General features: G+C 40.2%; 1 protein-coding gene across 2 annotated transcripts in view; it reads left to right on the plus strand.

The window, feature by feature from the left end:
• Window positions 1-1,011: 1,011 nt before the first annotated feature.
• PPP2R2A (protein phosphatase 2 regulatory subunit Balpha) overlaps window positions 1,012-12,057 on the plus strand; it is a gene marked incomplete at its 5' end in the record, with an annotated part of 85,024 nt that continues 73,978 nt past the window's right edge. Inside the window, 2 exons of one of the 2 annotated variants that reach the window (XM_079705670.1) lie at window positions 1,012-1,253; window positions 3,103-3,177. In XM_079705670.1, the coding sequence (XP_079561796.1) occupies window positions 1,247-1,253; window positions 3,103-3,177 (82 nt within the window). Of the gene's footprint in view, window positions 1,254-2,663; window positions 2,701-3,102; window positions 3,178-12,057 lie in introns of those variants that run through there. The other variant, XM_079705669.1, reaches the window with a different exon arrangement.

The raw sequence follows: 12,057 nt of genomic DNA on the forward strand, positions 1-12,057 counted from the left end.
AGTGCGTCTTTGAAAGAAGTACACATCCCCTCTTGACTGATGACTGGTGTTTCCGGTTTATTTTTTTCCTTATACCCTTTAACTCCACTGAAGATGCTTTCAGTACAAATCTAATAATAACTGCAGCTAACGTTTATCATGTACTCAAATTAAGTCATTTAATCTTCGAAACAATTCTATAAGGTAGGATAGTTACCCTCATCTCGTGCGTGGAGTCAGCGTTTGGCATCCTGGCTTCAGAGCCCATCTTAACTACTATTTCTACACTTTTGGCCAGACAGACCTGGGCCACCCTTTCGGGCATATTCTGCTGCTAGCAAACTCAGTTTTCTTTTTTGAAACCACTCTTAACTGCCTTCCTTTGCCAAGGGCTCTCGCCTCAGTTCCAGGGCCCATGAGAAGGTAATTTAATTCACCCAGATGGCACCAGCCCAGCTACGTTCTCCTCAGATCCGCGAACTTTCACCTTGCCTGAGCAACGAGTCAGCGCTACCGTCCCTGTATTTCACTGGCCGCGGGGCTGCCCCACAGTGTCATTATTTTAAGTAGCAATACAGTACGGGTATTCTCTGCAAAGACACAGGACCCCACCAATCTCTACGAGCGACCACGTTAACTGGACCACTGAGCCGGCCCCAGAGTCCATGCACTGGCGCGACGGTGTGGGCACCGATGTGCAGCAGGACCTCGGACTGGGACCGGCAGGGCGGGCAGAGGGGGAACCGCCTGAGACTGGGAGCGCGCGGGCCAGGCCGGAGGGGACGCAGCAGGCGGGGCGAGGCGGGAAGGGGCGGGGCGAGGCGGGAAGGGGCGGGGCCAGGAGCCCGCCGGGCCGCTCCCCCGCCCCTCCCCCTCCGCTCCCCGCTCCAGCCCTCGCCCCGCCCCGCCCCTCCGGCCCAGGCCTGCGGCTCCGCCCTCCTGGTGACGTCACTGGCCAGGCCAGCCGGCGCCATTTTGAAAGTGGAGTCGCCTGCCCTGCCGCTGCCGCCGCCGCCGTCGCTGTCGTAGCCGCCGCCGCCGCCGCTGGAGAAAGAGCAAGAGTGGGGAAGACCAAGAGTGAAATCCACCATCCCGCCGGCTGGTTTGCCAGCCCCTCCTTCCTTCTCCCCCGACCCCCGCCCCCTCCCCCCACAGGTGCCATCCGCCGCCATCCGCCCTCTCTACCCCCCCATCCCCAGGTGAGGGGGGTGAGTTCAGGAAGCGGAGACCCCGAGGAACCCAGCAGGGTCACCATTTGCAGCGCAACATGGCAGGTAAAGGAGAAATCACCCTCTCCACTGACAAGGCACTGCTTCCTTCCTCCTCCCTCCATCACCCCCTAGCGACTGCTTGCGCCTCTCGGAGAGCCATGGGGCACCCCTGGGATTTCGGGGAATTGGTGAAGTGGGCTGGGGTGGGGGTGGGGCGGGTTCTGGAGAGGCGAGTGGTCGCTGTGGTATCGAAATGGCTTTGAACAGGAGGGCTGGAGCCTGGGCATGGGTGGGGGTGGGGTGTGTGCCGGCGAGCCGAGGGGTAAGGCGTGGGTGGGGCGGGGTAGGGGCGAGTGCCGATTCGTCCCTGCGCTTGGGAGCCCGGTGGAACCTCCGCCCCCGCCCCCCCCAGGGGGCTTTTCTGCGGCTCTTCCTTTAATTCCTATGTTTCTCCCTGCTGCAAGCCTTTTTGGGTGTTCCTACAAATAAATACATTTTGCACTGAGAAGGAAGAGTGCTTTATAAGTTAAAATACAATGGGGACATAACGTGTATTTCTTTCCACTGTGGGTACGTATATTTTTGAGACTGTAAGCCTGAATTTTTTTTTTTGTCTGGAACCATCTCCCTTTCGTTTTTTTTTACCCTTTAGGTCCAAAGAGTGCAAGGCCTCTAATACAGCGAGTTGCGTGAAAAATGTAATTTAAACTTTCCGTTTTGCATGTTAGCTTTTGTGCAGATGTCCTTTTCCCAAAAGGGTTTCATGGAGTTAGTTAAAATAGTTGTGGAGCTCAGAGATATAAATAGCCAAGAGGAGAGAGATTTAGGTAAAAGCTTGGGGCGGAGGGGGAGAGATGCAGAGAGAAAACCAGGTTGGAATATTTAGCAAGGAATGGAGGTGAAGGAAGAGAAAGGTAATTGCTTCGAGGATTATTTTTGTACATTTTGGTGTTGCTGAATATCTTCCTTCCTCTGGTAGAATCAGTCCTAGATCTAGATTCAGTTTCTTTCTCCATAGATCCAGGACATTGCCCCCTCCCTGCTTGGCAGTGAAATGGAAACATTCAGGGACTAAACCAGTTTTCCGTGCTTTTATCAATATTTAGATAGATAATCAAACCTGTAAAAAAGTTAACATATTGGATTGACTTAGGGTTTGCTATGCATAAGTTGCTTTTTGGCCTTGTTGAATGATTAAGTGTAATTAAAATTGTTCTGCCCAAGATGATGACAAATGAGCGAAATTAATTCTTTGCCAGGTCCTTTGGATTCTGACGGATTAGGTGAAGGGAGGCAAACCAAGCTTCCTTTTGGCAATCTCTTCACCAGCATTCAATTCAGTTTCTTTTCCTCTCTGGAGCCAGTGATTTGCTGGTAATGAACTGCAAAGAAATGGGTGGTGAGGTTGTGTTTGCTGTCTGTACGCTGTGGTGATAGGGGTCATATGAATCATCGCTTCTCAGTCGGGCAGTGATGTTCCTGAAGTTTTCTCTTCGTTCCGTGTTTTATGGTAGCTTAACCTTATTAACTCTCCTGCAGCCTTTTGTAGCCTTAAAGGAAAACTCTTTAACTTTCGGTATTTACTTTTTTCTGGTAGGTCTTGCTTGAAGTAAGGCTTTTACTGTGTCTGAGGGGAAGGGAAAATGGAAGGGAACTTTTGAACTGATGTACAATGGTAACGATAGTACATGGCCTTTAAATATTTCAGACCTGGAATCTCTCTCTCTCTTTTTTAATGCAATACCAACTATTGGGGACTAACCTTTTTCCAGATTAGTGCTGTGGGGTGGTGGTTGTATGTGTGGGCAGTACCAGGCTGTTAGTATCATGCCAACTATGGATGCCATCTCTGTGTTTATGAGAGTAAACATGAGTAAGACTCAGTTTTAATTGGTATGTTTTCTTTTTCCAGGAGCTGGAGGAGGGAATGATATTCAGTGGTGTTTTTCTCAGGTGAAAGGAGCAGTAGATGATGATGTAGCAGAAGGTAAGAAAGCATTTAATAATGCAGAATTTGGATATAGAATCTTTACAAAATCTCTGTTGCTGAAGGATTTCCTTTCAGCTGAGTCTGTTCTAGTTTAAGGACGTTTTATGTTTGTTGTCCAAGCAGGGAAAGAACAGTTTTAAAAGTCACCTTTCTGGAACATAATCTTAAATTTTTTATTACTTATGCCGTGTTTTATTATTATTTTTTTCCTGAATAAAGTCAGGAGCACTAGATGATGATATATATAAAACCGTCACAAGAAAAGTCTAAGGTCCATGCGGTAAAGGTGTCCTTGCTGTGTAAATTTCACGTACAAATAAATGGTGATGCATTTTCATGGTTGTACACTGTTTTTAGATAATTTAGTTGAAATAGGTGCCATCAGTGTTTAGCTCAGAAATATTCTTGATAGCATCTTCCATTTTTGAGGGGAGATTTTTAGTTTTTCTGCACTTGCCTATTATGAGCGTGTGGTGTTGATTGGCATATTCTGTGAAGAAATGCTGGCTCAAATGTTGCATTTAATTGTCTTGTAAAGATTAACTTAGGTGGATAAGAAAATAACGGTGTTATAGATATATAGCATGTCTTCTGGAGAGCTTATTGTTGTGTATTTTGAAGCTGGATTTGATCAGTGGAAGGGCTTTAGTTTTTTTCCCCAGATTTGTTTATTAGTGTATTTCAAAATTCTAAAGTTTTGAAACTTTAGGATTTTGCATTCATTTGAGATGGTCTTAGATGGAGGAAGTCTTGAGATGGAGGATACATTATATTCTATAAAGTAGTTTTATTATTTCATTGTTCAGAAATATTAAAGTTTGAATTTTAATAGTATTGTGTGTTTGAATTACAGTAGGAATTTTCTAATACTCAGATAAATTAAAATATGTACTTTTAATTTTCAAAAATTTGTCTAGTGAAAATTTATAAATTATCTGTCTCTGGATTGTGTTGTCCTCATAATAAGATCCTATTTCTGACTTACTGTCAGTGTACTGTTTGTTTTGAGGGTTTTTCCAGGTGACGGTAGGACGATGGCCTTGTGTTGAGCCGGTTGAATGCTTGGATTTGCTTGTGTCAATGTTATTCGGTTTTGTTTTTTTTTTAATTTTTAAATTTATTTACATTTAAAAATTTTTGGCTGCGTTGGGTCTTCGTTACGCATGGGTTTTCTCTAGTTGCGGCGAGCGGGGGCTACTCTGTTGCGGTGCGCGGACTTCTCATTGCGGTGGCTTCTCTTGTTGTGGAGCACGGGCTCTAGGCACGCGGGCTTCCCTAGTTGTGGCACGTGGGCTCAGTAGTTGTGGCTCGCAGGCTCTAGGGCGCATGCTCAGTAGTTGTGGCGCACGGGCTTAGTTGCACCGCGGCATGTGGGGTCTTGCCGGACCAGGTCTCGAACCCGTGTCTCCTGCATTGGCAGGCGGATTCTTCACCACTGTGCCACCAGGGAAGTCCTCGATGTCATTCTTAATTAAGTACCTGATGAGTTTTCTGAGTTGTGTGGGGAGCCACCTGGCATACACTGTACTTCTGATACAGAACACTCTCACATTTCTTTCTATTGAATCCTCATCTGTCTTTCAGATGAGAAACTGGAAGCTAAAGAAGTTAAGAGACTCACTGATGGTCATACAAATAGTGTAAATCAGGGTCTTCCGATGAAGCCTGTGGTGTTTGGCTTGTTCAGAGAAATAAATCCTAAGTTCCAGGGAGGAGTCATGTGTTCCTCATTTTGTAATTCCATTACCTATTGAACAGCAGGCACTCAGATATTGGATCATTAGTTCTGTGCTGTTGTGTAATACTCGCCAAGTTATGAAAGTGCTGTATACTTGAAAAACATTCCTTTGTTGATGCCCATTTATTCCCTTTATCAAAGATCTTCTAGGGGCCTCCTAAATGCTGAGCACTAGGGCTCCAAGGTGTCTAGAATACAAACCCTGCACGTAGTTCACTGTTAAACAGGCAAAGACCACATGCATTTGATTTAATCAGAAGAAATTGATGATTCCAAACTTAACTGAACCAAATGATAGTTTGTGACATGTATGATGGATCAGTGGTAATTTTCTTCTGCTAATACTTAGTAACTGCATTTTGCAACTGATTCATTAAATAATTTTCATCTGTGGTTGTTAAATATTAATTTAACATACAGTGCATTCCTAGTATCTTATGCTGAAGCTTGGTATGTATATTTTAAGAGAAACATGATTTATTCTAGTACCTATGTCTATACAAATGCAGTAAGTATAAAAAGCACCCAATTTTCAAATTATGCAGCTTTAATTTGGGTTTTTTGCATACTGTAGTTTGCACATCATAGTCTATTATGTTTATTTTACTAAGAGAAGGTTTACTTTTCTGAAATAAAGTAAGATTAATACATTTCCCCCTTGGTTTAGATTATAGTCTCTAAATGGGTTACATCTGGCTCAACCTTTAGTTTAGCTTGCCTGTTTTCTGTTAACAGTACATCCGAAGTTCTTTTCCATCAAAGGCACCAAATTGTCTTTCCCCTCCTACATGTATTCAGCTGTCATGGCATACTCTTTTTACTTCTGTAATGCTTTAATCTTCTTTCCATACCCACTTTTACCTTGGTTAAGGTTCTCAGTATCTCTCATCAGGATTGCTCTAACTTCCTAAATGATTCCCTGCTTCTTGTCATGTTTTGCTTCTAAGTTAATCTTAAATGCCATCCCAGTTTTATTTTCCTCAGAAATCTTTAGTGGTCACTGTATCCACAGGCTTATGAATTATATTCAGATATTTTAGTCTAGAATGTGAGACTTCTCACTGGTATGGCCCCTACTTCTCTAAGTTTATTTGCTAGTGTGGTTTACGATCCAGCTAAATGGATACTGTTCTTCAAACAAGTCCTGTACACTCTTACCTTGGGGACTTCGTGGGTTTTTTTGTTTTTGTTTTTGTTTTGCTGTTCCTACCTTGGAATGCCTGATACTCCTGCCACAGTTCTCTTGTCAGAATCATATTTATCCTTCAGGTCATGCCTGTAACCCTTTTACTCATCTCCCTTTTTCGGGAGTACTTTAAGAATCTTCCTTCGTAGCATTTTGTATTTATATTAGTACCCCAAACCTCTACTGTTCTACCGTGAGCTGTATGTGGGACATTCTGTATATAAACTGCTATGCTTAAAAGAAAGCCCGGAACACAGTAGGTGTCCAGTATTTATTGAATGGAGGAAGAAAATTTACTATAATGAGGTTATGAAGGGGGTCAAGTATGGGTGAAAGGTGGTGTGACTGAGACATACTTTTGGCAATCGTGAATTTATTTACTTGGCAGCTTTGTAAGTGGACTGATGGTATATAGCCGTGTAGTAGAAAGAAGCGAGGAGACCTTGGGTTTCTATCCTAGTGACAGACTAGTGTATGTCACTTTGGGTAAGTACTCTTCTGAGTTCCAGTATGCTTAACCTTAAGAAAACAGAACTGGATTAGCTGATTTCGGTTGTTCTTGCACTCTTAATCTTGTTAACTCTCAAAGATGTCTTAGAAAAGAGACAGCCCCACATTATTATTACTGGTAAGTTAAATTGTTTGAGATGTTAGACTCTCTGGGGGCCTTAATTTAAAAATAAGACAGTGGACTTAGTTACTCAAGGCTCAGAATTTTTCCTTAAATAACATTACAGAACTAAGACAGAATTTTGACATTTGATCAGATACTCTCATTGTCTTTTGGCCCATGTAAGCCCTACGGGACAGTTATAGCCTGTGTTGGGGTGCTTATTCTACGCACACGGCTCTTCAGGCACTTTAAGTAGTTTACCTTTAATATAGCTAATTGTTTGGGAGAAGGATGAGGCACTAAAATCATTCTCATGTAGTTTTTATTTTAACCTTCATAGTAACAGTAATAACATTTTATCATATCCTGCACTTTTAGTTTTTCCTTTATTGATAGCTATTCTCCCATGAGAAGGTAGGTCAGAGCACAAAGTCCATGGTGTGAATCCTGCCCAGTCACCTACTAGCTGTATGGTCTTGGGCGGGTTAACTCAACCTCTTTGTGCCCGTTTTCCCGTCTGTAAAATGAGGATGGCAGTAAAACTGGTCTTCGGATGTTGTTTTGATGATTAAATGAGTTAATATTCCTAAAACAGAAACCCAGCACATAATAAGGGTTTAGCTATTGTTATTACTTGAATATTTATGATGAGTAAGGGAGAGCAGGAGAATGAGGAAACTGGGCAATTGTCTTTAAATGCTACTAAAAGCTTCTCATCAGCCAAAGTGAGGAAAATGGTATGTGTATGTTTTGTACATACTCTTTGATTCCACAGATATAAAGTTCAGAAACATTTAGAATTAAACCATAGATTTAGAGACACATATGAAGCTGGTAAAACTCTATAAAGAATAGCTACAAAGTAATTAACTGTAAAAGCCAGGGTAGTGGTTATCTTTAAGCAGTGATAGGCAGTTGTGATTGCCAGGGGTTCTGGGAAGGCTCATGGGATGGCAAATTGACCTGGATGGTGGTTGTACAGATGTTTGTAATAACTGATTAACCTGAAGATTGTTGTTTTGATTTTCTATATTTGTTAGACTTCACAATGAAAAAGGTTTTAAAAAAATCCCATGCTGTACTAAAGGATGAAAAATGGCAATCCCTTCCACACTCACTCCCTAATCCTCCTTAGCCCTTCTCCTAAAGGCAATTATGTTGAACCCTTCTTCTAGCTGTATTCCCTTGGGCTTAATTACATTTTTTTGTGAATAAAATTATACTTCTATTTCTTTCAATTTTAGACATTTTCAATTGACTTCCTTCCATGGTAGATGAAGATTAAGCTGTTTTTGACGTTTTTGTCCGTTTGCCCCAGCGTTACATCACATGTTGTGGTTAAATTAGAAGTCAGTGCTTACATTGTTACGAGGATGCAGATGTTCCCTCCTGAGCCGGTACTACACTGTAGTGTTGCTCATTTCTTGTGCATCCCTTCATTTTCCCTGAAGCTAATAATTGCCTGTTTTTTAATTTGCCTAGTCCTTTTCGATTTTTTAAAAACCTTCATTATGGAGATTTTGAACATTACAGGAAGAAGAGGGAATAGTATAATGAACTCCCATCACCCAACATCAACATGTGGCCAGTGCTGTCCCATTTATAACTTGCATGACTTGACTCCTTCACAGTTCTTTGTTATTTACTAATAGAGATATTATTGGTTTTGTTTTTAAAATCTAGATTCAACAAACTAGAAAACCAAGTTCATCATTTTAATGTGAAACAGTAAGGAATTTTTCCTCATGATTTTTTGCAGTAGCAATTCTGATAATTTGTTAATTTGTTCAAATTTTACTTGTGAAAATAAAATTATTAAAAATTCAAATACACGTGGATAATCTGAAGTGTGTAATTTTGGGTGAAAGATAAGGAAAAATTAACCAATATGGTTATTTTAATTATTTTAATGCAAATTTTCACCATTTAATATTAAGTATTAAATAATAAATTTTTATTTTCATTAATTAATGTAAGTATAATTTTCCTCATCTCCATATTTGACATTCTAAAACTTTCTTTCATAGGATATTATTTTAGGGTATGATTTTATTACATGAAGTCAGTGAAACTTGGATCTAAATGTATTACATCTTTTCAACACTGCTTCCTGTTTATTTTTGGACTTAGACTTGTGGACTGGTTCTTGGAAAAAAAAACTTTCATTGGGAGAGTCTAAATACTCCCTGAATAAGGACATAAATAAAATTTGAGAAGCAAATAATCTTTGGGGTATCACACAAAATTTCAGGGTTTTAAATCCATTCAGTATGTTTTATGCTACAATATAAATAGATTTTAAGATCATTTGTGTTCTGTGTTTCTTAGAGTAGTATGCATGTTAGATTTAGGCACTAGGGTCAATTAGTAGAAGAAAATAGTAGAACCCCATTTTTTGCAAATTTCAGAATATTGGCACATCAGCTGTATTCCAAAACGTAATGACTCACAGCAAAGGTATTAGTTAACATTCTTACCTTGTTTCACATGTCACACTTCTTTCTCTCAGCACTAGCATTACTACTGACAGAAGTCTGGTACTAATGCAGTACCATCACTTAAAGTAGTGTAACTTCGCCCATTAAATAACATGAATGATCATATTTATCTAGTATTAGGCAAGTATCCTTGTTTTCTTTTAAGATGCTAAATTTTTCCTTACCCCTTTATTGGTAAAAAAAAAAAAAAAAATACAAGAGATAATGGCATTTTGTCTCAGGTTACTAAAATAAACCAAAAATTACACTTAGGTATTTTTTAGTACTCTCTTATAGTGAACTATATTTAAAAATTTTTGAAAATTGTGGAATAAGCAGAATGATGAGAGACTGAAGCAAAGAATTAATTTTATTAAATCAGTAAAAAGATTACCATATATTACATATTTATACATCTATATTTGCCTAGTTGAGTTGCAGGAAGAAAGGTAAACTTTATTTTAAGCTTCTTATGCTGTTAAATCGGAAAATTAAAGGGTTGGAGATAGATGTTTTAGCTAATATTCTCAATTACAATCTCTTTTCCCTTCTCTTAGGTTATAATGGAAATTAAAATTGAGTAATCAAAGGTCTGCAAGTTGCTTCCTTAGTAGAAGGAAAGAGAAGTAAAGTCTGTTAATATATAAATTAGATTTCTCAATTATGTGCCAGGTACTGTTTTAGGTGCTTTATTGATATTAATTTATTAATCTTTGAAATAAATAGATGCTGTTGTTTTTCCATAGAGACAGGAAACTCGGCTAGGAAGGCTAGTTTACTAACTGTTTCCTTGAGCAGGTGGTAGAGCTGGGATTCTTACCTCAAATCTTTATATTTCCCTAATGTAATTTTATTTATTTAAAAACTTGAGCTGCTTCTTTTAGTTTAGGTGAAGGTGTGTGAGGTTGTTGGAATGTGACTTGTTTAGAGTTTATTTGTAATGCCAAGTAGATTATTGTTGTTTTGAAGTAATTAAATCCAATTTGGAGATTTACTGAGTCTTTTGCTAATGGAATTCTTAAGCTAGGACATTCGATAAGGGATTTTTGAGCCTTCTGATGTTGTATGTAAAGTTGTAATGTGTGTGCTTATACATAGGTGCATTTTTCTGGTCACAGGGGGTCTGTAACCACAGTCAAAATAGCGATCATTTATTCAGTTTTGATGTGTGGTCTGGCAACCCCTCAACTGTATCAGAAGGTCTCTGAAGTTGAAACTATTTTCATAATAATACTAAGATAATATTTGCCTTTTTCACTGTGTTGACATTTGCACCAATGGTACAAAAGCAAGGGTTGGTAAATCTGCTGGCATCTTAGCATGTATCAAGGCCTTGGCACCAAATGGTACCAGTAGTCATGGTAATCTTCATTGCCATGTACCAGCAGTTTTAAAATGCCTGTTTTATGTAATGTCTTTGATGAAACAGTAAAAATTAATTTTGTCAAGTCTCTGCTATTGAAAGTCTTGACTTTTTTTTTTTTTAATTAATTAATTTATTTTTTGCTGCGTTGGGTCTTCATTTCTTGTGCGTGGGCTTTCTCTAGTTGTGGCAAGCGAGGGCCACTCTTCATCGCGGTGCGCGGGCCTCTCACTATCACGGCCTGTCTTGTTGCGGAGCACAGGCTCCAGACACGCAGGCTCAGTAGTTGTGGCTCACAGGTGTAGTTGCTCCACGGCATGTGGGATCCTCCCAGACCAGGGCTCGAACCCGTGTCCCCTGCATTAGCAGGCAGATTCTCGACCACTGCGCCACCAGGGAAGCCCAAGTCTTGGCTCTTGAGTACATGCGTGGTGAGCATTCTGTGTGACAGAATGGGAAGTACACTTAAAGCATTGTTCTAGGCCAGACAGAGTACAGTGGTTGAAGGAAAAGTATGGGTGCAATTATTTGTTTCAAGCTGAAGTAGTTGCTCTTTTCATGGAACATTATTTTTACTAGAAAGAGCTACTGACAAACTACCTAGACTTGTATATTTGACAGACATTTTCTCAAATGAACGGTGAATCTGTTACCTCAATGGACAGTATTTGTTGCCCATGATAAAATCTGAGCTTTCAAGCAGAACTCAAAGTTTTGGAAAACGTGTATCTCCTGAGCTTGATAATTTCTGAATACTTACAGATATTTCAGATGAGATCAGTAGTAATATTAATGATTGTGATTTTTAATACTGTGTAATGAAATGTGTCAACATTTGGAAAATCTGCATAACTGAATGGCCAATGCTTGTGATGTTAAAAAGTTATGCATAAGTAAAAGTGCAAGATAGAGCATTGGATTCTAATATAACAGACAACTGATATGGTTTCAGACTCCACAAACCTTTAAGAAACTATCACGTGTTGAGTTTTGCTGTAGTATCAAAGAGATATCCGTAACTACCTGAAAAGCCTATTAAACTATTCCTCCCAGGACTTCCCTGGTGGTCCAGTGGTAAAGAATCTGCCTTACAATGCAGGGGACACAGGTTGATCCTTGATCAGGGAACTAAGATCCCACATGCCTCGGGGCAACTAAGCCCTTGTGCCAGAACTACTGAGCTAACGAACCTCAGCTAGAGCCTGTGTGCTGCAAACTACAGAGCCCACGCGCCCTGGTGCCTGTGCGCCCCAACTAGAGAAGAGAAAAACCCGCACGCCACAACTATAGAGAAGGCCGTGTGCTGCAACGGAAGATCCCGCATGCTGCAACTAAGCCCCGACACAGCCAAAAATAAATAAAATTAAATAAATAATAAATAAAGCTTAAAAAAATAAAAGTCAACATCTATTAAAAAAAGAAACTATACCTGCGTTACCAACTACATACCTAAGACTGGATTTTTTCATATATATTTAACCTACACAACATAGTGTAGTA

Source organism: Hyperoodon ampullatus (assembly GCF_949752795.1).
Source record: "Hyperoodon ampullatus genome assembly, chromosome: 6".
NCBI lineage: Eukaryota > Metazoa > Chordata > Mammalia > Artiodactyla > Ziphiidae > Hyperoodon > Hyperoodon ampullatus.